Genomic DNA, 26,863 nt, shown 5'->3' on the forward strand with positions numbered 1-26,863 from the left:
AGGCCGCAGAGCATGCGCAGGGCTGCACCCTCGGGGATCGCTATGGCAGCGGCGTCGCGGTGGGTCGGGCCTCAGCTCTGGCGCCCGGGCCAGGGCGCCTCAGCGGCCGCGGGTACCACATCCTCTCGGGCATGAGCGGAGTCTCCCGCCGCCGCTCGCCGCCCCGCCCGCCTCTGCCGCCGCATCCCGGCTGTGGGTCCGCGCCAGGATCATGCCCCTGACAGCTTACTGCTACCTGCGTGTCGTGGGCAGAGGCAGCTACGGGGAGGTGACGCTTGTGAGGCACCGGCGGGACGGCAGGCAGGTCGGCGGAGTTGGGGCCCGGCTAGGGAAGGGGGCAGGCAGGGATTCGCCGAAGGCGCCGTCCAAGGGCTGAGCCCCGCTTGTGTGAAGGGGACGAACCTCGCACCTCGGATGGTATTTCCTCAGGAAAATCGTCCCAGACCATCAAGGCTAGGACAGCCCTTCCTGTCATATGCGCCCCGAACTCCCTGGCATTCTCTTTGTAGTCGTAGTTGGCTTTCTTAATCTGCACACTTTCCCCCCACTCTAGTTCCGTGACAGCATCCATTCCCAGGACCAAAGGCAAGTATTCCTCTTTATTCTTTTCTCAAGTATTTGTAAGGCCTCTTCAGACAGCCATTTTGCCTTTTTGCATTTCTTTTTCTTGGGGACGGTCTTGATCCCTGCCTCCTGCACAATGTCACAAACCTCTGTCCATAGTTCTTCAGGCTCTCTTGACTTTCAGATCTAATACCTTGAATCTATTTGTGACTTCCACTCTTTAATCATAGGGGATTTGATTTAGGTCATACCTGAATGGTCTAGTGGTTTTCCCTATTTCTTTAATTTAAGTCTGAATTTGGCAATAAGGAGTTCATGATCTGAGCTACAATCAGCTCCCGGTCTTGTTTTTGCTGACTATATAGAGCTTCTCCATTTTTGGCTGCAAAGAATATAATCAATTTGATTTCTCTGTTGACCATCTGATGATGTCCATGTGTAGCATCTTCTCTTGTGTTGTTGGAAGAGGGTGTTTGCTGCGACCGGTACGTTCTCTTGGCAAAACTCTGTTAGCCTTTGACTGGCTTTGTTTTGTACTCCAAGACCAAATTTGCCTGTTACTCCAGATATTTCTTGACTTCCTACTTTTGCATTCCAGTCCCCTATAATGAAAAGGACATCTTTTTTGGGTGTTAGTTCTAGAAAATCTTGTAGGTCTTCATAGATCTGGTCAAATTCAGCTTCTTCAGCGTTAGTGGTCAGGGCATAGACTTGGATTACTGTGATATTGAATGGTTTGCCTTGGAAACAAACAGATCATTCTGTCATTTTTGAGATTGCATCCAAGTACTGCATTTCAGACTCTAGTTGACTATGAGGGCTACTCCATTTCTTCTAAGGGATTCTTGCCCACAGTGGTAAATGTAATGGTCATCTGAGTTAAATTCACCCATTCCAGTTCATTTTAGTTCACTGATTCCTAATGTGTTGATGTTCACTCTTGCCATCTCCGGATGGAAAAAGTCAAAATGGTTGTCTGAGGAGGCCTTACAAATAGCTGTGAAAAGAAGAGAAGTGAAAGGCAAAGGAGAAAAGGAAAGATATACCCATCTGAATGCAGATTTCCAAAGAATAGCAAGGAGAAATAAAGCCTTCCTCAGTGATCAATGCAAAGAAACAGAGGAAAACAATAGAATGGGAAAGACTAGAGGTTTCTTCAAGAAAATTAGAGGTGCCAAGGGAACATTTCATGCAAAGATGGGCACAATAAAGGACAGAAATGGTATGGACCTAACAGAAACAGAAGATATGAAGAAGAGGTGGCAAGAATACTTTCATGGCCCAGATAACCAAGATGCTGTGATCACTCACCTAGAGCCAGAAATCTGGATGCAAAGTCAAGTGGGCCTTAGGAAGCATCACTCTGAGCAAAGCTAGTGGAGGTGATGGAATTCCAGTTGAGCTGTTTCAAATCCTAAAATATGATGCTATGAAAGTCCTGCACTCATTTATGCCAGCAAATTTGGAAAACTCAGCAATGGCCACAGGACTGGAAAAGGTCAGTTTTCACTCCAGTCCCAAAGAAAGGCAATGGCAAAGAATCTTCAAACTACCACACAGTTGCACTCATCTCACATGCTAGCAAAGTAATGCTCAAAATTCTCCAAGCCAGGCTTCAACAGTACATGGACTGTGAACTTCCAGATGTTCAAGCTGGATTTAGAAAAGGCAGAGGAACCAGAGATCAAATTGCCAGCATCCGTTGGATCATCGAAAAAGCAAGAGAGTTTCAGAAAAACATCTATTTCTGCTTTATTGACTATGCCAAATCCTTTGACTTGTGGATCACAACAAACTGTGGAAAATTCTGAAAGAGATGGGAATACCAGACCACCTTACCTGCCTCCTGAGTAATCTGTATGCAGGTCAGGAAGCAACAGTTAGAACTGGACATGGAACAACAGACTGGCTCCAAATTGGGAAAGGAGTACATCAAGGCTGTATATTGTCACCCTGCTTGTTTAACTTACATGCAGAGTACATCATGAGAAATGCTGCGCTGGAAGAAGCACAAGCTGGAATCAAGATTGCCAGGAGAAATATCAATAACCTCAGATATGCAGATGACACTACCCTTATGGCAGAAAGCAAAGAACTAAAAAGCCTCTTGGTGAAAGTGAAATAGGAGAGTGAAAAAGTTGGCTTAAAGCTCAACATTCAGAAAACGAAGATCATGGCATCTGGTCCCATCACTTCATGGCAAATAGATGGGGAAACAGTGGAAACAGTGACAGGCTTTATTTTGGGGGGTTCCAAAATCACTGCAGATGGTGATTGCAGCCATGAAATTAAAAGATGCTTACTCCTTGGAAGAAAAGTTACGACCAACCTACACAGCATGTTAAAAAGCAGAGACGTTACTTTGCCAACAAAGGTCCATCTAGTCAGGGCTACGATTTTTTCAGTAGTCATGTATGGATGTGAGAGTTGGACTGTAAAGATGAGCATCAATGAATTGATGCTTTTGAACTGTGGTATTGGAGAAGACTCTTGAGAGTCCCTTAGGTTCCATGGAGATCCAACCAGTCCATCTTAAAGGAAATCCTGAATATTCGTTGGAAGGACTGATGCTAAAGCTGAAACTCCAATACTTTGGCCACCTGATGGGAAGAACTGACTCATTTGAAAAGACCCTGATGCTGGGAAAGATTGAAGGCAGGAAGAGGGGACAACAGAGGATTCGATGGTTGGATTGCATCACTAACTCAATGGACATGGGTTTGAGTAAGCTCCGGGAGTTGGTAATGGACAGGGAAGCCTGGCGTGCTGTAGTTCATGGGGTCTCGAAGAGTCGGACACAACTGAGTGACTGAACTGAAATGATTTCTTTTTCAGTGAAGGGCTCCATACTCCATCTGACGTGGAGACCACTGAGCTTTTCAAACTCAGCTTGTTACCTTTCCTCCACACCTGCTCCATTTCAGGGAGTAGCACCACCAACCATCCTGTCACCCAAGCTGGACACCTGGGAGTCATCCTGGGATCCCCCTTTCCCTTCCCTCATTCCCACCGCCTTATTTGTCTGTCCACTAAGCCAGCTGGCCTCTTTTCATCTCCGGGGGTACCTTTCCCATCCAGGACATCATTATCTCTAGTTAAGCTGTGGCCATAGCCTCCGGCTTGTCCTCCCTGCCATTATACTTGCCCTTCTTCATCATTTTCATTACAGTCTCAGTGATGATTCTAAAATGTGCCTCTTATGTTGCACTTTATCCCATTACCCTCAGGATAATGAACCAATTCTTTAATGTGGTTTATAAAAAAGGTGAGCATATAATGTGTTGGGACAAACTGGGACAATTTGAAAACTGAAAGGAGGCACTTTTAATAATTACACCAGGACAATGTGACTGCCCCAGACAAACTGGGAGGAGATGTCCCCATAAGTATAAGGTCCTCTTGCCTATTTGCCTTGGTTCAGGTGCTGGTCACTCTGCCTGGAACACCAGTGCAGGCATAAGAGATTTATTCATTGGGCAATGAGCAGTGGGGGTTTTTTGAGCTGAGGATGCGATACTGGCAGTAATAATAGCACGTCACGTTTGACCAGTACTTTACATTTTGCAAAACACATTTATGGTGTTTGTTGAATAATGAATTGTTTGGTATATCAGTTTATCGAGGGCAATGTATTAGGTGCTGAAGGACATTGATTTTTTTATTTTTAAGTAAGTGATGTTGGACGTTGAGGATAAGTGATTTTTAGCTTTATTGGACTATGGATCCCTTTGAGAATCTAGTGCAATCCATGGACTCATTTTGTCTACAGATGTATATTCAAGTCATATGCTATGCACCTTTGTAGGAGGAACTTAGAGGTTAAAGAATCTCTACTACAGATTTTATGATTGATTCAGTGGTATATTAATGTAGACTCATTTTTAGCCACTAATGAAATTGTAAAATGCAGATGGAAAGTGTAAATTTTTTTGTGACCCCGTACCCTGCTCTAAGTCTAACCTGTAAAAAGTATCATTAATGATAACAAATGTTTTCCCCAATTTAGTGCTTTGTAAATAATAAATAGGTTATGTGGCAGTCTCCACAAGGTTGTTTTTGAGGACACTCAGGAGACCCCTTAAATATGTTTGAATTTATAATACCGTATGTTTGTTTCCGTATTGTAAAAACATGTGTTTTCTTTGCAGTATGTCATCAAAAAGCTGAACCTCCGAAATGCCTCCAGCCGAGAGCGGCGAGCTGCTGAACAGGAAGCTCAGCTCTTGTCTCAGCTGAAGCACCCCAACATCGTCACCTACAAGGAGTCGTGGGAGGGTGGGGACGGTTTGCTCTACATCGTCATGGGCTTCTGTGAAGGAGGTGATCTGTACCGAAAGCTCAAAGAGCAGAAAGGGAGGCTTCTGCCTGAGAACCAGGTGGTGGAGTGGTTTGTTCAGATCGCCATGGCTCTGCAGGTACTGTCGGGACTCAGAGCATCCCACTTGCTCCAAGGTGACAGAAGGATGGCTGGGGCATTTTCGGGAAATGATCCCCCAGATTTATTCATGGAAAAAAAGATAAAACATTTAAAAACTCCATTTATGACCTATACCTAGTCTGACTTGCTTTAGCATTGGAATATTTCTGATTAAGTAAATACTATATTGTAGCAGACATGGATTTTATCTGTTGGCTGGGGAAGGTAGTTCTCTATTCATTTAAATATTATAGCAAAATCCATTTTAAGGGCCCTTAATTGAGAAAAAGCAAAGAATGATTGTGTTTGTTATCTGTTGATCAGCTGCATCATACTGAATGGTTTTTGAGCTAATTAATGTGCCCAAACTGTGGGGCTTTGGGCTTTAACTCTGCTGTGGCAGAGTTAGTAGAAATGTGAAACATGTTTGTGTTTTAATATACATATTTTCAAAAGTGAGACTGTTCATGAAATATCACTCTGGGACTAGTCTGGCTTGCCCAGAATTTACTATGTTTAAATATGAGTTTTTTCCCTCTAAATAAAAGTGATGTTGTTATAGTTGGAAATGCTATTAACCTGAAGATTTCATGAGCCTGAGAGGAATGCACATTTAACTTTGTCTAAGTTGTCTTTCTACCTTCAATAGCAGTTTGAAAGCATGCTTTTTAACTGGGTTCATATAATGCTAGGTGGTATGACTGTCAAGGAACCACGGAACAATTGTGAAGGAAGTTGGGCCAATTAATGCATAGAACTTAATTTCTTACTTTGAGAAGTTGTAAATTAGACCTTTTGTTTAGCGACTATAAAGAATAGTGTTTTGATGTGTGGGTAACTTAGGCTGTTTAACTTACACAATTGTTGATGGTATATAAGAAGTCAAAATAAGTTGACAAGTGTATTTATAGTGAATGCAATGTTCTTTATCTTCAGTATTTACATGAAAAACACATCCTCCACCGAGATTTAAAAACCCAAAATGTCTTCCTGACAAGAACAAATATCATCAAAGTGGGTGACCTCGGAATTGCCCGAGTGCTTGAGAACCACTGTGACATGGCTAGCACCCTCATTGGCACACCGTACTATATGAGCCCTGAATTGTTTTCGAACAAACCCTACAACTACAAGGTAGGATTGGGCTGTTTCTGCCAGCTCACCTTGTCTCTAGGGCAGTATTCATAATTTTAGAATCCATCAGAATATTAAGTCAGAAGAATTCTCTGTGAATTACTTTAAGGAAAATGTCTTTTTTTTTTTAAGAGGAAAATGTAAATAAGGCATTCTGATATTTCACCATTTACTAATTTTTTTTTTCCTAGTCTGATGTTTGGGCTCTGGGATGCTGTGTTTATGAAATGGCCACCCTGAAGCATGCTTTCAATGCAAAAGACATGAATTCTTTAGTTTATCGGATTATTGAAGGAAAGGTAAAGAATATTTTGGAACTAATTTTTTTAAATATATGGAGCAAGCTTAATTTAACCTAACTTTGAAAGTAGCTACTGGTAAAAGGTATAATTGGGTGTATAGTTAAGAATGGTGGGTCCCATGTGTGGGGAAGGTCGAACTATAGAAGGAACTGATCTTTCCTTGATATTAATTTAAGGTGGCTGAGTGGCTCTGAAGAATTAGCTTCTTGAAAACCACAGCCTTATAGCCTTAGGATGTGCAGATGCCCTGAGGCTATTGGTAGTGTCTCCTAAGTACCTTATGGTTAAATGAATCCCATTTACAATGAATCTCCTCTGTCTCAACTTGTTGTTCCTTTGATAATCATCACAGTCACCAGCAACTAGTTTAAAAATTGCAGAAAACACTATGTATGATGATAGATGCTAGAGTGACAAATTTTATATATGAATTTCATGAAACTGGTTGCTGTCTGCAGTGTCAGGTGTCCACACACCTTTAAGTTTTGAGGCTATGAATCACTTACTGATTTTAATATTACACCAAGACACATTTAATGTTTTAATTTGAAAAAAAAATCAAAAAACACATAAAAAGTAAAACTTACTTTTTATTTCCACTACTTAATACTTAATAATTCCACTACTTAACCAAAAAGGAAAGGGGTGAAATTCCTCTCTGTTGTCATCCGTTTCCATTCCTTGGAGAGAACCACTGATGACCATTTGTTGCATAGCCTTCCTGGCTTTCCCTGTCTTTATACAGACTTTCCTCTGAGTGTGTATGTTTAAAAAAGTAACAAGTGAAATCAGGCTACACACACTGTTATACACAACCTGCTTTTCTGACTTACCATGTGAGGGACATCTTTCCAGGTTGGTATCTGTAAGTCTTTTATTTTTTTAAAGGGTACATGGTATTTTATTAGGAGGGTATGGGACTTCCCAGGTGGCACTCGTGGTAAAGAACCCACCTGCCAATGCAGGAGATGCAAGAGACGCAGGTTTAATCTCTGGATCCGGAAGATTCCCTGGAGTAGGAAATGGCAACTCACTGCAATATTGTCTGGGAAGTCCCATGGACAGAGGAGCCTGGTGGGCTACAGTCTGTGGGGTCACAAAGAGTTGGACATGGCTGAGTGCACGTGTGTGCGTGCATGCACACACACACACACACACACACACACACCCCATAGTCTATTCCCCAAGTACCCTATGGATGGCCATTTATGTCTCTCTCACACACACACACATACACACACCATACTCTATTCCCCAAGTTCACTATGGATGGCCATTTACGTTGTTTCTAGTCATTGACTATTACAAGAACAACATTGAAGTGGATATCCTGGCATCTAAATCTTTAGGAACTCATGCTCTTGTTTATAAAGGAGACAGTCCTCAAATGGAATTGCTGGTTTGAAAGATAAGTTTTATAATCATTCAACTTGCTGTTATAACCAAGATGCCAGGTCAGCTTCCTGTAAACTAATATGCTGGTTATTTTCTGTTCCTGTGGATAATGATTTTTAAAAATGTACATTGGGAAATCTCTACCATCTTTCACTTTTCTTAAGACTGTTAGTCATCCTTGTGGTTTGATTTCTCTTTGTAGCTGCCACCGATGCCAAAAGATTACAGCCCAGAGCTGGCAGAACTGATAAGAACTATGCTGAGCAAAAGACCTGAAGAAAGACCTTCTGTGAGGAGCATCTTGAGACAGCCTTACATAAAGCGCCAAATATCCTTGTTTCTGGAGGCCACGAAGGCGTAAGATATTTCCCTTGCAAATAGCTGGGGCTAAATAGATGGAATAAAACAGGGTGGTTTTTATAATTTTCATGTGTGAGAATTTATGGTGAGTTTTTTAAAAACATGAAGTAGAATTGCATGATTAGAACAAGTGTTGAGATTTGCTTAATTGGTAAACTCAGAAATCTGGAAAATCATTGGAGGAATCACTTTCACGTTCCTCTGAGAGTTCCAAGGCATATTGAGTATGAGTCCTTTAAAAGGATGTATGTTTTACAAATCATATTAAAATGACAGATCATCTAAGAAGCCTGTTACATTGTATGCTGTGTAAGATAATAGTCACATTTAAAAAATAGTACTCAAATTTCATAGGGCTTTTATAAGGTTCCTTCTTCACTCATACAGAATTCTTACCTGCAGGTCCTACCTTCGCTAAATAGCTGTTCCAGGATCTAAGACTTAGAGCTGGACAAGACCTTCACAGTCTCTGCCTTTTGACTTGTTAATTGGGAGGCAATGTTAGAGAGGCCTCAGGGAATAAAGGAGGATCATATTTTTATTTACATTGCCTATTATTTACCACCTGCAGACTTTTGGCCTTCTGTACCTTTGGTCTTCATGCTCTCCTTGAATTTTCCAAAGATTTAGCTCCATTGTAAAACAGCTGGGGATATTATTCCTGTAAACATTTATTCTGCAAGTCAAGGCTCAGTATACCAATCATTTTTACTTTTAAACTTGGCAAAGCAGTTGTGTGTTATTACAAACGTGAAACTTGAAGATGAAAATAATCCTGGTATTTCTAATTGTGAGGCAATTTTTCATAGATGTAAAATTTTAAAACAATGTTATATTCACAGAAAAGTTGCAGAGATAAAGCAGAGAGTTTCTATATTAGCCTCACTCAGTTTCCCCTATCAACATCTTATATTACCATGGTACATTTGTCAGAACTAAGAAAACATCAGTACCTGTTGTTGACTAAACTACAGACTTTATTTGGCTTTCAATCAGTTTTTCTACTAATGTCCTTCTTTTTGCTTCAGGATCTAGTCCAACATACCATATTACTCCTCGTTTCTCTTTAGTCAACTTGGGTCTCTGACAGTTTCTTACTTTCTTTGTTTTTCATGTTTTTGGAGATTACTGGTCAAGTGTTTTGTTGAATGCTTCCTGTTTTTAGGAGACTCTTCTCCATAAAAGGAGCAGTTATATGGGAATTCCCTGGCAGTCCAGTGGTTAGGATTCCAGACGTCCACTGCAGGAGGCCCACGTTCTATCCCTTGTCAGGGAACTTAGATCTCGCAAGCTGTGTGGTGTGGCCAAAAAGAAAAGAAGAGGAAAAAAAAAAAGGAGAAGTTCTATAAAGGAGTTGTAACATGTATGCACATTTCCTCACATATATGGAAACCTTTAAACTTCATTGTATTAATAATAACTTTTTCTTCTTTCTTCCTCATAAAGAAAAACCTCCAAAAATAATATTAAAAATGGTGACTCTAAATCCAAGCCTGTGGCTGCAGTGGTTCCTGGAAAGGCTGAATTAAGTCATGAAGTAGTTCCCCCTCAACCACACTCTTCTGAGAGCTCCAAGACATATGTAATGGTACGTCTCTTTTTAAAGGATATGTGTTCTAGAAATTATTAAAATGATAGGTTACCTAAGCTAGTTACTCTATGTGAAATGATTGATTTTCATTAGATTTCTGTTAATTTTATAGTGTAAAGAAGGAATGCTGGGGAATTAATCAAATGCCTATTATTAATAAAATGTGAAGTCAGTGCTGTAATAACTTTAAGAAGATTTTTTTAATTGAGGTGAAATTTATATAAAATAAAGTTAACCATTTTACAGTGAACAGTTAATTGCATTCATTGTATTCACAGTACTGTGTAGCCATCACCTCTATCCCGTTCCAAAACTGTTTTGGCACCCCAGAAGGAGATCCCATACCCATTAAGTTGTCACTGCTCCTTCCCTCCTCTGTCCAGTCCCTATAAAACACCAGTGTGTTTTCTGATCGCATGGGTTTGCCTGTTCTGAATATTTCATATAAATGGAATCATACAATATGTAAACTTTTGTGTCTGGCTTCATTCACTTAGCATGTTTTTGAGGTTCATCCAGGTAGCATCTATCAATACTTCATTTATTTTTATGTCTGAGTAATACTCCATTGTAAATTTGTATACCACAATTTGTTTATCCATTCATTCATTGGTAGATATTGGGTTGTTTTCATCTTTTGGCTATTGCTGTGAACACTTGTGTACAATATTTGTTTGAGTATCTATTTTTCATTCTTTTGGGTATAATATCTAGGAAAGGAATTGCTGGGTCATATGGTAATCCGATGTTTAACTTTTTGAGGAATGACCATACTGTTTTTCCTTAGTGTTACCTTTCACATTTTTATCAGCAATTCCTGAGAAATCCAATTTCTCTTCAACTTCACGAAGCCTTGTTATTTTCTATTTTTCCAATTCTAGCCATCCTAGTGGATGTGAAGTGGTATGTTATTGTAATTTTGATTTGCCCTTGACTAATGATATAGAACTTTCTGGCTATTTGAAAGCCTTCTTTGGAGAAATACCTATTAAGTCCTTTGCCCATTTTTTAATTGGATTTTTTTTTTTTTATGGTTGAGTCCTATGAGTTCTTTCTATAGTATGGATACTAGACCCTCATCAGATATATGATTTAGAAATATTTCCTTCTATTCTGTAGGTTGTCCTTTCACTATCTTGATAATATCCTCTTATGCACAAATGTTTTCAATTTTGATGAAGTCTAGCATATTTGTTTTTTTCTTTTGTTGCCCATACTCATATCTAAGAATCCCTTGCCAAATCCAAGGTCATGAAGATATATGCCTGTTTCTTCTTATAGGATTTTTATAGCTTTAGCTCTTGTATATTTACATATTGATTCACTCACAATTTTGTGTTATTGTAAAATATTTGTTGTTTAGTTGCTAAGTTGTGTCTGACTATTTGTGACCCCGTGGACTGTAGCCCGCCAGGCTCCTCTGTCCATGGGAGTTCCCAGGCAAGAATACTCAAGTGAGTTGCTATTTCCTTCTCCAGGGAATTTTCCCAACCCAGGGATCGAACCCGCGCTTCCTGCATATGCAATGTAAAATTTGTCATTTATACCATTTTTAACCAATTAATTTCATTTTGTACCATTTTAAAGCATACAATTCAGTAGTCTTAGTTACATTCACAATGTTGTGCTGCCATTCACCATATCTTCCAAAACCTTTCATCATTCCAAACAGAAACTCTGTACCCATTAAGGTGTAATGTGTTGCTCCCTGTTGCTCCTACTCCCAAACTCTGGTAACCCTGGCGGACAGAAACCTACTTTCTGTCTCTGAATTTCCCTATTTATATAGGTGCTTCCTATAAATGGGAATCATACACATTTTTTCCTCTGTGTCTAGCTCCTAGTGTATTCCACTTAGCAAGTTTTCAAAGAGTATTCATATTGTAGCATGTTATCAGAACTTCATTCCTTTCTGTGACTTTATAATATTCCATTATACGTATACACCATATTTATTGAATTATTCACCTGCTAATGGCCATTTGAATTGTTTCATTTTTTTGCCATTGTGAATGCTGCTGCTATAAACATTGGTGTAGAGATACCTGTTTGAGTCCATACTTTTAGTTCTCGGGGCATATACCTTGGAGTGGGATTGTTGGGCCTTATGATTATTCCATGTTTAACTTCTGAGGAACTTGCAGCACTATTTTGAGTTAAATTTTTTATATGGTGTATATAATAACTTGGAAGCATGTTTTCACTCAGGGTGAAGACCAATGTTTGTTCCAGGAGAAACCTGTAGTCATTGGCCCCTTGAAGATACCCACAAGTCTGAAAGACCACACCTACAAACCAGACATAAGCAATACTGCAGACTCACTAGCCACAATCAGTAGGGTGAATATTGACATCTTACCTACAGAGGGGAGGAACTCAATGAATGACAGCTTAGTTCAAGAGAATCCATCACGACACCTAGATGCCTCTAATGAACTGGAAGGTAAATGTAATATTTCTCAAGTGAAGGAGATGTTGCAGGAGAACAGTAAATCCAGTGCTTTACCTGGAGACCGAATTCCCACATCGTCCTCTCATCATGTTACTGGAGAAAGGAATGACCCAATGAAGCCTCTGCAGCCCCTAAACAAAGACCAAAATTCACCAAAAGACCAGGTGAGTGACATGCACAAGGTGTGGGTTTCAGAGAGAGGATTTAACAGTGCAGTTACAAAGATATGGGTTGTGTTCTTGTGCTTTTAGGAAAATCGGTTATGTCCATGTAAGAGTTTAAATGTAACAGAACCAAAGGATAGGACCTGAGGAATTCTTAGATCCCTTCTTTGCCCTGGTATAGGGTACTTGCAATTCTCCATTAATGTGTTTTTTTCCTATTTCTACATCATTTGTCTTTAGTCTTCCAACTGAATGGGTAACTCTGGGTAGAAAGAAAGCCAGAATGTGGGATCTTAGTTCCCTGATTAGCGATTGAACCCTGAACTGCAAGGCAGACTTTGAACCATTGGGTCACCAGGAAAGTCCCAGTCTTGTACTTTTTTTGTTAAATTCTGATTCTATTGTAAATGGAGTTATTTTCATAATTTCATTTCATAGTGTACATTGCTTGGTATATAAATATTATTAATTTTTAGATATTACATTTTTATTCTATAGCCTTGCTTAACTCATTTATTGGTTTAATAACCTTTTAATAATGTATTTCTTAGAATTTTCTGAATACAATATCACATCATCTACAAATTGAGATCCTTTTTCCTTTTTCCTTTTTAATCTATATTTCTTACTTCCTTTTTTCTTATCTAATTGCCCTGGCTAGAACCTCTAGTACATTGTTGAATAGAAGTGATAAGAATTGATATCCTTGTTTTGTTCCTGATAAATGTGTTTCTTACATCAGGCTTTAGAGGGCAGGGTTTTTTTGTTTTGTTTGATAGAATTTCATGTCTATTTTATTTTAATGTTTGGTTTCTTAAACCAGATATCCAAATAAAATACCAAGTCCTTGGTGATCTTTATAATTTAAAAGTTAATTTATCTTTACTACTGCTAGAAATTGCTCCTGATTTCTGAGCATCTAATATGTGCTAGATACGGCCTTAAGTACTATAGTGCCCAGTCTTCTGTAATCCTCCAGTATTCACATGATCGGTGTGAAGCATTGTACCCATTTGTAGATGAGGAAACAAAGGTTCAGGGAGACGTGACTCCATCTAAATCCAAACTCATGGTGTTTTCATGGTGTTTACAGAGGACATCCACATAACTAATGTTTACTTGGGAAGTATGTGTATATTAAAAACATTTGTTAGTTTCCTGAATAGAAAACCTATTAAAAGTTATAAAAAGATTTTTTAAAAACTAAATTGAACATCAGAAGTTTCAGGTTATAACAATCTGAGTAATTTAACTGAAAAAAATTATTTTTATTTGGGAAAAGAGAAGAAAACCCAGAATACATAGATAACTGATGCCAGCATTTTGTCTTTGCCTATCAGCACTGAAAATAAGCATTCATTTTGAGAAAGACAGTTCCTGCTTTCATTTTTAATTTTAAAAATAGATATGGAGGGTTTGGCCATTTAGGAGTTCAAAAGACTGTTTCACCATTCTACTTTGGTTTTTTGTTTGTTTGTTTGTTTCATTTTCCTATTTTTAAGGATCAAGTTGCTGGTGAATGTGTTACAGGAAAACAGGGTAGAATCCACCCAGCTTTACAGCCACACAGCTCTGGGTCTGAACCTTCCCAGTCTCGACAGCGGCGGCGGAAGAAAAGAGAACCCACTGAGCACAGTGGGGAAAAGGGACAGGTCAGCAGAGGTCTCTTTGGAATGAGTCACTGTGCTGCTGCTTGTGAAACAGATTTTAGGAAGCTCCATTTCTATTTAGAATGATGTGCCAAAAAGGTACATACAGAATCTGAGGAACATATGGAGAAAGGTAGAAATGCCAAGTATTAATTATTAAATGTCAGTGAGTTGGAAGCAAAGTAAGAATTTTACCTTCTCCAGCAAGGGTGAACAGTTCGTTTTGAGAGTTAAAGAAACAGGCCGACAAAATAAGTCTCTGACTCCTCCTATGTCATGTTAATGAATAGTTTCTCCCTCAACTTCTGCATAAGATCATGTCACCCTCTCATTTCTGGAAGTAACTTTCACAGGCACCCTCTCTATATAGTTTCTTAAGAGGTCATTCACTTTTGGCTGAGTTTCTTTCCCCCCAAAATTCAATGTTTTAAGTTCTGAGAGGGAATCACTGACAAATACATAAATGTACCCATGGGGGACCTTTGCAGGTGGATAATATATGAAATGTATAATCTCTCCCTCTTTGTTAATTATTTAAGTTCAAAGAGACTCCACCTTGCCTTTTGCCTTCTCTTCCCACTGTTGGAAAAGTGGAATACACATCAACACAAAAAGATGCTGAAAACCAAAGTAGAGTGGTCACTGGATGTATGAACAGTTCGAGGGGCAGTGAGATAGCATCATCAAAGGTTTGTGAGAGTATATGTTGGATTTTTAAAAAAACCTTATTATAAAGCTTTTTGGTTGTAAAAACCCTGCTTATATTGTGGGGTTTTATATTAAAACATCTTAGGTCTGCTTTTTGCCACATACTGGAAAGTGCAAATTTGTGATTCTCAACAGAAGCTTTGATTGAACTGGACAGATTCTATCATTCCAGAGCTGGTCACTTCTAGTTAATTAAGGAGACCAAGTGGATTCTGAGTGTAGGAAAGCAGAATTCTCATTTCCCCTTAGACAAATGGGTTCTTCCTAGAAATGAGGGCTCTGATCATCCTAGCAAGTAGTTGTAGCCCTGATGTGAACTAGTTTCAAATGGACACTCCAGACTTCCCTTCACGGAAACAGTTCAGTGGTTAAGAATCAGCCTGCCAATGTGGGGGACCTGGATTCGATCCCTGGTCCGGGAAGATTCCACGTGCCACGGGGCAGCTAAGCCTGTGTGCCACAACTACTGAAGCCCGCGCGCCTCTGTGCCACACAGTCGAATCTGTGGGCCGTAGAACCTGTGCTCTGCGACAAGAGAAGGCCCCGCAGTGAGAAGCCCGCGTAACACTAGAGAGCAGCCCCCGCTCCCTGCAGCTAGAGAAGAGCCCACACAGCAACGAAGGCCCATCACAGCCAAAGATGCGTACCTATATGAATTAATTTTTAAAAATGAAGAAAGGGACACTCCTTGAAGGTTTGTGCTGTGCCTTTTCTGTAGTGCTGGATGATATGTCATATATTGTAGGTATTATAAGAAGAGTGGATAGGGAAAACTTCCCTGGTGGTCCAGTGGTTAAGACTCCATGTGTCCAATGCAGGGCGTGCAGGTTTGATTTCTGTTCAGGGAAACTTAGATCCTGCATGCTGTATGGCATGGCCCAAAACAAGGAAAAAGAAGAGTGAGGAGGAATGGAAGTAACTCTAACTTTCTTTAAAAGGACCGACCATTATCAGCAAGAGAGAGGAGGCGACTGAAGCAGTCACAGGAAGAGATCTTACCCTCAGGTAAAGTTATTCTGTTTCCTTCATCTAGTGGAGGCTGTTGGTGTGGCTCACAGACATAGCACTGGACTGATTGTGAGGTGTTAGGAATTTCCAATATCAGTAATCCATTTGGGAAACCAATTCAGAAGAATTTTTGAAATTTCCTAGTCAAAGCTTTTAAAAAATGAGCATAGTATTGGATCTGGAACTTATGTTATTAAAAGGAAGAAGGATACTAAAAAGAGAGCAAGAGGGCTTTGAATGGCAGTAACGCCTGGGAAATTTCAGACAGGAAAGGAATCAAGCGAGAGTTTAATTTGTTTTCATGTTTAGAGCCTGTTGGTCAGAGAAGTGCTCTCTTCTCAGGAACAGAGAGAGGAAGCCAGGAGAATGGTGCTGCCCTGGGCTGAGGGCTGCGATCATTCCTATTACTGTTAGCTAAAGACAACATATTCTAGCAGTTTCCATTTATTGAATGCTGACAGTGTCTCAAGCATTATGGTGGGCATTTTGAGGGCATTATCTCATTTCATATTTTTCAGCTGAGGAGACTGAGGGTCAGAGGGGTTAAGTAACTTGTCCAAGGTCACGGCATTCGTAGACCTGGAGCTGAGATTTGCGCTGAGGTGTCCCCAGCACCAGAATGATGATGAATATGCTGTCTGAGTTCCTTTAGGCTGGCCCTTGCTGGGGTGTCTTCCGTACCCCAGTACAAAGCGCTCTTTTGTTGAGGCCAGTCCACCACAAAGAACTGCTGGGGGTGGTCACTTTTTCAGACCCTACAGTGAGGAGAGCTGCTCTGGGTCCAGTGGGGCCAGCGAAACCACAGGAAGGCCACCTCAGCCCTGCTCGAAGGCCATCTTCCGACTGCAGTGTTGCTCAGGTACATTCCGAAGGCCCACGGGAAAAGGCGGGCATGTCTACATCCGGCAAGCCTGATATGGTAAGCCTCACACGTGCCAGCTCTGTTTCTGGAGCAGTGCTGCTTAAGTTACGTCTTTCACACTTCCTCTAATAAGGAAAAGAACTGATCAGTAGTAATTAAAATAATTTATTTTGCTTCATTAAGGGTTTGAATTTTTCAGGCACTCTTGTAAACACCTGGCAGCCTAGCTAATATCTTTCTTAGGTAGTCTTTTATTTTTTTATTTTTTTTCTTAGGTAGTCTTTTAAATAATACTTCCAAATGGCTTCTACTCGGCAACACTTTGCCTATACTGCTGTGTTAATATACCAAACGACCTGGCCAGATTTTCGTCTCGCTAGCTGCTGCTTCCTTTGTTTCCCATTTGTGTTGAAATACCTCAGTTTTTGGCCCAGGGATGATGTAGGAGCACCATCTGGTGGCAGAAGGTGTAATTGCAAGGTGTTCAACCCACATTCACTTTTCTGTGTGCTAGTTCATACCCTGAGAATAATTATTCAATATTCTGTATTCCAGTTTTTGACATTATTTCTAGGAGAATATAAATTTTTTTAAAAAAGGAAACTTCCTGTCCTTTAATGATTTTTTTCCCTTTAACAATAGTCTATGATTTAGTTGTTTCATTAATTAAGATAGTCCTCTCTATTTTCCAAAGTTGTAACATTTGTGTATAATTATATCTGGTAATCCTTTTAAGCATTTAACAAAGAGTCTCATATGTGAGCAAACTGAGGTTACTTTTTAACTTAAGTGGCATTCTGTCTTGTTTAAATTACTAACATTCCTTATGGTACCAGCCCTCTGCTTAGAAGTTGAAACACCATAATTGTTTGTCCCCTCTCCTCTGAAAAGGAAGTTTTTTCATAGCTGAGATTTTCCAGGAACTTATACAACTTCACCTTGATGTTCTTTAGGGTTCGCTTATGAACTTCATGGGTGAACTAGGACATGATTTGGTAAAGTAACTTTAATTTTCATGTCCAGTAGTCTACTGTTATTGAACCTAGGTGCACATGGTGTCTAGACATTGCATCTAAGACTGTTTCATGTATTACATTCTGGGTGTGTTGTCATGTGAAATTTTGTCTTTCCAAACATTAATAGGAAAGGAAACTCACCCATTGTCTCTCAGAGGATGAGTTCAGTTCTTCTACAAGTTCAACTGATAAATCAGATGGGGATTCCAGGGAAGGGTAAGTTCTTATCTTTTTATCTCCCTTCATAAATTGGTTCTATTTGAATTCATTTTATTTTTAACTAAAACATTTTTTATTGATGTATAGTTAATTTACAATATTCTGTTAATTTCTGATGTACAGCAAAGTCATTCAGTTATACATATGTATATTCTTTTTCGTATTCTTTCCCACTATGGTTTACCACAGGAATAGACTATAGTTTCCTGTGCTAGACAGTAGTAATCCATCCTAAATATCCATCCTATATATAATAGTTTACATCTGCTAATCTCAAGTCCCTAGTCCTTCCCTCCCACACCGCCTGCCCCTGTGGCAGCCACAAGTCTGTTCTCTCTGGCTTTGAGTCTGTTTCTCTTTCATAGGTGTGGTCATTTGTGTCATAGTTTAGGTTTCACAAGTAAGTGATGTCATATGTATTTGTCTTTCTCTTTTGACTTACTTCACTTAGTATGATAAACCATTTATATTGCTTCAGATGGCATTATTTCATTCTTTTTAATGGCTCAGCAACTATCTCACATCTTCTTTTTCTGTTCATCTCTCAGTGGACATGTAGATTGTTTCCGTGCCTTGGCTATTGTAAACAGTGCTGCTCTGAACATAAGGGTACATGTATCTTTTTGAAATATAGTTTTGTCTAGGTATATGCCTAGGAGTGGGATTGTTGGATCATATGGCAACTCTATTTTTAGTTTTTTGAGGAACCTCCATACCGTTTTCCACAGTGCCTGTCCCAGTTTACATTCCTACCAACGGTGTAAGAGTTCCCTTTTCTCTACATCCTCTCCAACATTTACTGTATGTAGACTTTTTAATGATGGCCATTCTGACTGGTGTTAGGTGGTATCATAGTTTTGATCTGCGTTTCGGTAGTAATTAGCAATGATGAACATCTCTTCATATGCCTGTTGACCATCTGTATCCCTTCTTTAAAGAAATGTCTATTTTGGTCTTCTATCCATTTTTCTATTGGGTTTTGTTGTTATTGAATTGTATGAGCTCTTTATGTATTTTGGAAATTAATCCCTTTTTGGTCACATTGTTTGCAAATATTTCCCCCCAATCTGTAGGTTATCTTTTCTTCTTTTTTTATGGTTTTCTTTGCTGTGCAAAAGCTTATAAGTTTGCTTAAGTCCCATTTATTTGTGAATTCATTTTAAATGTACATTTATAACAGCATTCAGATCTATAGTACTGTCGTTAATAATGTTGTAAATGGTTTTTGGTATATGCTGGGACTAAAGTTCTCTTTCAGTGAACACATCTGATTTTCATTCAGAGTTCTTATAAAATGTCTTTTTAGATTTGTGGGTTTAGTTTTTATCAATCTGGCCATTATTTTCATCGGTTTGGCCATTATTTCTTCAAATATTTTTTTGGACCCCCTCCTGAGGATCCTACATGTATACTAGAGTTGGCGATGGACAGGGAGGCCTGGCATGCTGCAGTCCATGGGGTCACAAAGAGGCAGACACGACTGAGCGACTGAACTGAACGGAACTGAAAGTTATCCCACAGCTCACTGATGATGTTCATTTTTTTTTTTAGACTTTTTTTCTCTGTCCCCCGCACCACCCCCCTTTTTTTGGTCATGATGCTTGGCTTGCAGGATCTAAGTTCCCTGGCCAGGGATTGAACCTGTGCCCTTGGCAGTGAAAGCAGTGTCCTAACCACTGGACTGCCAGGAATTCCCATCTGCTCCATTTTTTATAGATTCTATTGCTTTCTGTTTAAGTTTACTCATCTTTTCTTCTGCAGTGTCTAATTTGTTAATCGCGTCCGATGTATTCAACACATTGTACTTATCATTTGTAGTTCAGTTTGGGTCTTATTTGTATCTTCATTACCTTTCCTTAACATGCTAATGCTTCCTCTATGTTGGTCATATGGAATATGCTTTTAACAACCTCTTTAATGTCCTTTGTTTACTAATTGTCACTTGTGTCACTTTTGGATCTGTTTCTTTTACCTGATTTTTTTTCTTCACAATCGTGTGCTGTTTTCCTGCTTTGCATATCTGGTATTCTTGACTCGATTCCAGACATTGTTAATTTTATCCCATTAGGTGCTGATATTTTTATATTTCTTTAAATATTCTTGAGCTTTGTGCTTGTATATAGTTAAAGTACTTAGAAATAGTTGGGCAGAATTTATACACAGAAACTGGGGCCTTCTCTTTCTGGCTCTGTCCTTTCCAAGACTCCTTACTCACTTTCTAGTGGCCGTGGTGTCTTGAACTCTGGTATGTGGTTCTGCAGGTAAGAAAGACTGTGGGTTTTCTTTTGTACTTTAGCTCCCTATGGCCTGTCCTTAGGCTAAAAGTATTAACTCCCCTCCAGAATCTGTTTGTAAATTTTATACATTCTCCATTGCCCTCATAGTTAATTTTTGTGTTTTGTCCAGAGTTTATACTTATTTGTGAAGGGGTCAGTCTGTAAGAACTTACTTGTTCATTGGGAAGCCAAACTTCTTAATTTTCAGTGAAAAATTATCATGAAGCAGGTTTTTTTTATTTTCTTCCCAGTAAAGGTCATACAAATGAAATGACTGACTTGGTACAATTGATGACTCAGACTCTGAAGTTGGACTCTAAAGAGAGCTATGAAGATCTCCCAGTACCAGATCCAGTGTCAGAATTTAAACTTCATCGGAAGTATCGGGACACGCTAATACTTCATGGGAAAGTTGCAGAAGAGGCAGAGGAACTCCATTTTAAAGAGCTACCTTCAGGTGGTCAGTTTATTGTTTTACACCAAACTGGAGAGCATATGTTTACTGGAGAAATGTATCAAACTAAGGATCTAATGTTTGCAAATTTTTTTAAAAATTATTTCCTTTGGATATGTCCATAAAAATATATCTTATTTTATGTAATAGTTGCATTCCTGAAAAGTTGCATGAAATTTTATTTTTAACAATAAATGTAAATAAATACATGTTTGGAATTTTTCATGTGGATTTTCTTCAAATTAGACAATTGCAGTTTTTAGTTTTAGGAGATGGTAATGAGATACGAAGCATAAGTTCAGTTAAGAAAAATACATGAAGTCATTAAACCAAACTCTTGTCAAAGTGAAAAGAATCTTAACATGATAAGATTTTTTAAAAAAATCATTGTGTTCTTGTTGAAGTGGTGAAAGTTTATTTTTCCCTTTTGTTGTTGTTGCTTTTTAGCTGTCGTGCCAGGTTCTGAAAAAATCAGAAGAATAGTTGAAGTCTTAAGAGCTGATGTAATTCGGGGCCTGGGGATTCAGCTTTTAGAGCAGGTGTATGATATTTTGGAAGAGGAGGATGAATTGGAAAGAGAGGTGAGTGTCCAAACTTTAGCTGTGTCAGCTGCTTATGTTATGGAATTTTTTTGCTGGCCTTTTGGATTATAATTAACATACCATGCATTTTACCCATTTACCACCACAATCAATGTTAGAACATTTAATTACTCCCAGAAGAGCCCCTGTACCCACTGATAGTCATTCCCCATTGTCTTCTAGGCCCGTCACCTCTAAACAACAACTAATATTTCTCTGTCTGTAGATTTGCCTATTCTGGACACTTCATTTAAGTAGAATTGTAAAAAGCTATGTGGTCTTTTGTGATTGATTTGTTTCATTTAGCATATGTTTTCAAGATTCATCCATGTTGTAGCACATGGAAAACTCATTCTTTTATATGGCTGAACATAGCTGTGCCACATTTGTTTATCTGTTCACCCGTGATGGACAGTTAGATTGTTTCCACTTATTGGCTATTATGAATAATGTTAGGAACATCTGTGTACAAGTTTTGGTGTAGACATATGTTTTCATTTTTCTTGGGTATCTTCCTAGGGGTGGAAATTGCTGAATCATATTGCCTTGGCTAGAACCTCCAGTACAATGTTGAATAGAAGTGGTGAGAGTAAACATCCTTATCTTGTTTCTGATCTTAGATGCAGCAGTCTTTATTAATTATGATGTTCACTATCAGTTTTTAGATATTCTTTTTCAGGTTGAAGAAGGTCCCCCTTTTTTTTAAGGAATTTATTTTAATTTAATTTTGTTTTATTCTCTATGTTATTTTATTTATTTTATATTTTTGGGGTGAAGATCCCTTCTATTTCTGGTTTGCTGAGTGTTTTTATCATGAAAAGGTGTTAGGTTTGTCAAATGTTTTCTATTTAGGTGATCGTGTTTGTGGTTTTTGTTTTTTTTTTTTAATGTGGTGTGTTACATTAATTTGTTTTGGGATGTTAAACCATCCTTATATTCCTGAGATAAATCCCACTTGGTCATGGTCTGCACTGCTTCTTAGATGTTGCTAGAGTCATGTTTCTAGTATTTTGTTGAGCGTTTTTGTGTTGGTGTTCACATGATACTGATCTTGGTCTTCAGTTTTCTTTCGTTGTGATATTTTTTATGCGTTTTGTTATCAGGGCAATACTCGCCTCAGAATGAGTTAGAGAGTGTTCCCTCGTCTTTTGGGGGGAGAATTAGTGAAGAACTGGTGTTAATTCTTTTTGAAATGTTTGCGATAGAATTCACCAATGAAAGTATCTGGGATCTGGGCCTGGGCTTTTCTTATATATATGAATATATATATGGGCTTCCCAGGTGGCTCAGATGATAAAGAATCTGCCTGCAGTGCGGGAAACCTGGGTTTGATCCCTGGGTTGGGAAGATCCCCTAGAGGAGGGCATGGCAACCCACTCCAGTATTCTTGCCTGGAGAATTTCCACGGAGGAGAATTCCAAGAGGAGCCTGGTGGGCTACAGTCTATGGGGTCGCAAAGAGTCTGACACGACTGAGTGACTAAACACATAATGTGTTTAGTGTTTAGTCACGTGTGTGTGTGTGTGTGTGTGTGTGTGTGTGTGTGTGTATAAATCTTTTGGCCATCTTGCACGGCATGTGGGATCTGTGTGTGTGTGTGTGTGTGTGTGTGTGTGTGTGTGTGTGTGTGTGTATAAATCTTTTGGCCATCTTGCACGGCATGTGGGATCTTAGTTCCCCAACCAGGGATCGAACCCTCACACCCTGCATTGGCATTGTGGATGGAGTCTTAACTACTGGACCACCAGGGAAGTCCTTGGCCTTTTCTTTGTGAGTAGTTTTTTGTTAGTGAATTCAATGCCTTACTATATTCAGATTATTCTTCTGTTTCTAAAATTTGTGTCTTTCTAGGAATTTGTCCATTTCAACTAAATTATCCATAATTGGCAATTATTAATAGAAATCCTTTTAAATCTTTTTTATTTCTATAAGGTTGGTTGTTTAGGAGTCTGTTGTTTAATTTCCATAAATATGTTACATTTCTCTATTTTATAGCTTCAACAGTGTATTATACACATGCTGTTTTTTTAATTATAGTAAAATACACGTAACTTAAAATTTAGCATTTTAACCATTTTTAAGTATTTGGTTCAGTGCTGCAGTCCATGGGGTCGCAAAGAGTCAGACACGACTGAGGGACTGAACTGAACTCAATGGCCTTAAGTATGTTTTACATAATTGTGTAAACATTACCCATCCATTTCTAGAACTTCTTTCATTTTGCAGAACTGAAACTCTGTACCAGTTAAGCAGAAACTCCCCATTTTCCCTTCCTGCCAGCTCCTAGGATCCACCTTTTTAACATCTGTGTCTATGAATTTAACTAAGCCTTGATACAAAGTCTAAAGGTAGCATCTAGAAACAGTAAAACTCACCTGTAAAGAAAACTTCAGGCCCAGATGGCTTTGCTGGTGAATTCTTCCAATCGTCTAAGGAAGAAATAACACAAGTCCTACACAAATTCTTTAGAAAACAGAAAAAGAAGGGACATTTTCCAGTTCTCCAGAAAACGAAAACTGTGATGTCAAAACCCAACAAGGACACTTACATGAAAGAAACATAAAACCAGTATCTCTCATGAACATCTTAATCATCTAGTATTTTGTTGAAGATTTTTGCATCAATGGTCATAAGGGATATACGTTTATATTTTTCTTTTCCTATAGTCTCCCTGTCTGGCCCTAGCACCAGGGCAATGCTGGCCTCATGAATGAGCCAGAAAGTGCTCCCTCCTCCTTAACTCTCAGAAGAATTTGAGGACTGAAAATAGTTCCTGTCCACATGTTTGGCAGAATTCAGCAGCAAAGTTCCAGCACCTTTCCTTGTTAGCAGGTTTAGATTACTGGTTCAGTTTCCTTGCTAGTTACGGTACATTCATATTTTCTATTTCTTTGTGATTCAGTTTCGATAGGTTTTACGTTTCTTGGAATTTGTCCATTTTGTCTAGATTATGCAACTTGTTGGTGTACAGTTGTTCATAGTATTCCCTTAGAATCCTTTTCATTTCTTTTCATTAGAGTGGTGGTAATATCCCAAATCCATTTCAGATTTTAATAATTTGAGTCTTGTTTTTTTTCCCTTAGTATAGTTAAAAGTTTGTCAATTTTGTTCATCTTCTGAGAACCAACTTTTTGTTTTATTGATTTTTCTCTAATTTTCTGTTCTCTGTTATATCCTTCTTAGCTCTAATCTTTATTATTTCCTTCCTTTGGCTAGTTTTAGGTTTAATTTGTTCTTTTTCTAGTACTTTAGGTTATAAAGTTAGGTCGTTGACTTGAAATCTTTTTTCTTTTTTAACATAAGCATTTACAGCTATAAATTACTTCCTTAGCACTGCTTTTGGTGCATCTCATAAGTTTTGGTATATTCTCATTTTCATTTGTCTCTAAATATCTTAAGTTTCCTTTGTGATTTTTTTTTTCTTTTGGTGCACTGGAGTGTGTTGTTTAATTTCCATAAATGAGTGAGTTTTCTAGTTTCCTTCTGTTATGGGTTTCTAACTTCATCCTGTTTTGGTCAGAGAAGGTACTTTGTATGTATATCTGTCTTTTTAATCTATTGAGACATAATTTGTGGCCTACTGTATATGTCTCTACTGGAAAATGTTTCTTGTGCACTTGAGAAGAATGTGTATCCTATTATTCTTGGGTAGAATGTTTCTTATATGTCTGTTACATCTAGTTCGTTTTTTCATTTTTCAAGTCTTCTGTTTTCTTATCTTCTGTCTGGTTGTCCTGTCCATTACTGAGAGTGTGTATTGAAGTTTCCAACTATTATTTGTAGAACTACTTTTTCCTTTAATTCTGTGAAGTTTGGCATCATATATTTTGATCATCTGTTATTAGGTACATAATTGCTTATTATATCTTCCTGCTGTAATGATCCTTTTGTTAATGTATAATGTCCTTGTATCTTGTATTTCTTATGACTTTATTTTTTGATATCTTGATGTTTTACATTTTTATGTAAACATAACTATAGCTATGTATTCTCCCATAAGGTTTCCACCTTGGTATTGTGCTTAGAATACCCCTTTTAAGACTATAGAAATATTTTTTCTACTGTATACTGATTTTTTTTTTTATGTTTCCCAAATAGGTACATTTACAGGAGCACATGGGTGAAAAGTATGTGACTTACAGTTTGAAGGCTCGCCAGTTAAAATTTTTTGAAGAAAATGTGAACTTTTGAGAATTTATCTAATATGCTGCCAGAATAAAACTATTTTCAAAGGTTTTTGGCTTAAACAAATGCAAACAAATCTATAACAATGATTGGAGGCCATTCACCATCCTTTTATCTTGTTGGCTTTTTAACTAGAAAAAATTGGACAAACAGTAATATTAAAGCAAGCTTACAAAAGAAAAAACAAACCTTGGCTATCTTATTCTCTTTATGAGGAAAAAAATCTATTTTAAGATATTTGTTTGATTACTGTTTACTGAGCCTTAAACCAACTTGATACCTAGAACTATTTTTTTAAGGTACTTATGAGCTTGAATACTGAGACAAAACATACTGGATTGGAAGTTCCACATTATACTATAGTGATAAAAGCAATAGGGGAAAAAATGATACATCCAGTGATATTACTTTTTACTATTAATAACTTTAAGTAGCAGTTGATAAATTATTTTTTTATAATTCTGGGAGTAGATTTAAAGATATGAAGTTATATATAGTACCTGAGCAATTGAATTCCCTTTTTTAGATATTAATGTAATTTAACATTTTATTTCCATTTAATATGGACCATGGTATATAAGAATTGAAAGTAGGAGATATTTTGGCCTTGTAAATCAATATGTTTTTGAAGACTGGGTTTTTTTTTTAAGATTTATTTTTCCATCAGCGGAAACATCTGTTAAACACTAATACCTTTTCTAATTCAGCAATTTTTAAGTAATAACGTCCAGATCCTTTCAGTTATGTTGGACAGATTTGTCTCCTGAAATGTCTTCTTATACATCGATTGTCTTCCCTTATTTTAAATGTATAATTGCATATCACATATTTTATTTGTTGTTTAATAAGGTATAATGCCCACCTAGCAAGTAGCTTTTATAAAATAAAAGTTTTGATTAGTATATGTGGGACTCTATACGTTTTTTGAAAATTACACACATACATAAAATAATAAAATGTTCCTTTTCTAGTCCCCTGCTGCTGCTGCTGCTGCTGCTGCTAAGTCACTTCAGTCGTGTCCGACTCTGTGCGACCCCATAGACGGCAGCCCACCAGGCTCCCCCGTCCCTGGGATTCTCCAGGCAAGAACACTGGAGTGGGTTGCCATTTCCTTCTCCAATGTGTGAAAGTGAAAAGTGAAAGTGAAGTTGATCAGTCATGTCCGACTCTTAGCGACCCCATGGACCACAGTCTACCAGGCTCCTCCATCCATGGGATTTTCCAGGTGACAGTACTGGAGTGGGGTGCCATTGCCTTCTCCGTTCTAGTCCCCTAAAAGACTTTTATTTAGTTTTTATTATGTGCCAGGTACTAGGCCAGTGTTCATGGCCTAATTTCTAAAGCTTCTTAATTTTATTTTAAGGGTTTGTTATAACGCAACTCTAAAACCATCTGATCCCATTGCCCAGCTGGGGACAAATTTTTGGCAAAATGTTGGTCTTTCTGAGCTATTTACCATTTCTTTCATATTTTAGAGATCCGTAATCTTTCTTGGGAAGTCAACTTTAGTTTTACTGAAGTTTTCT

General features: G+C 38.4%; 1 protein-coding gene across 3 annotated transcripts; it reads left to right on the top strand.

Annotated features, from left to right (window-relative positions):
• Window positions 1-25: 25 nt before the first annotated feature.
• Window positions 26-26,241, top strand: NEK4 (NIMA related kinase 4). 3 transcript variants are annotated; one of them, XM_065933504.1, is made up of 15 exons: window positions 26-304; window positions 4,713-4,979; window positions 5,918-6,115; window positions 6,307-6,414; window positions 8,015-8,169; window positions 9,619-9,760; window positions 11,972-12,379; window positions 13,882-14,031; window positions 14,568-14,717; window positions 15,675-15,741; window positions 16,497-16,663; window positions 17,750-17,838; window positions 20,369-20,577; window positions 21,019-21,152; window positions 25,251-26,241. In XM_065933504.1, exons 1-15 carry the CDS (start codon window positions 212-214, stop codon window positions 25,341-25,343), a joined length of 2,430 nt encoding a protein of 809 aa, XP_065789576.1. In that variant the 5' UTR covers window positions 26-211; the 3' UTR covers window positions 25,344-26,241. The 3 variants fall into 3 exon arrangements, with proteins under 3 accessions (XP_065789576.1, XP_065789577.1, XP_065789578.1); XM_065933505.1 differs by having other exon boundaries at window positions 20,369-20,574; XM_065933506.1 differs by lacking the exon at window positions 14,568-14,717.
• Window positions 26,242-26,863: the final 622 nt, after the last annotated feature.

Source organism: Muntiacus reevesi, chromosome 4 (genome assembly GCF_963930625.1).
Source record: "Muntiacus reevesi chromosome 4, mMunRee1.1, whole genome shotgun sequence".
In the NCBI taxonomy this organism is placed as follows: Eukaryota; Metazoa; Chordata; class Mammalia; order Artiodactyla; family Cervidae; genus Muntiacus; species Muntiacus reevesi.

Bases quoted from the DNA above. Each gene is read 5' to 3' on its own strand.
- NEK4 (XM_065933504.1), top strand. From the start codon at position 212: ATGCCCCTGACAGCTTACTGCTACCTGCGTGTCGTGGGCAGAGGCAGC. The intron at 14,718-15,674 runs GTTTGTGAGAGT...TTTCTTTAAAAG, and splicing joins GTGAGATAGCATCATCAAAG to GACCGACCATTATCAGCAAG. The intron at 16,664-17,749 runs GTAAGCCTCACA...AAACATTAATAG, and splicing joins CATCCGGCAAGCCTGATATG to GAAAGGAAACTCACCCATTG.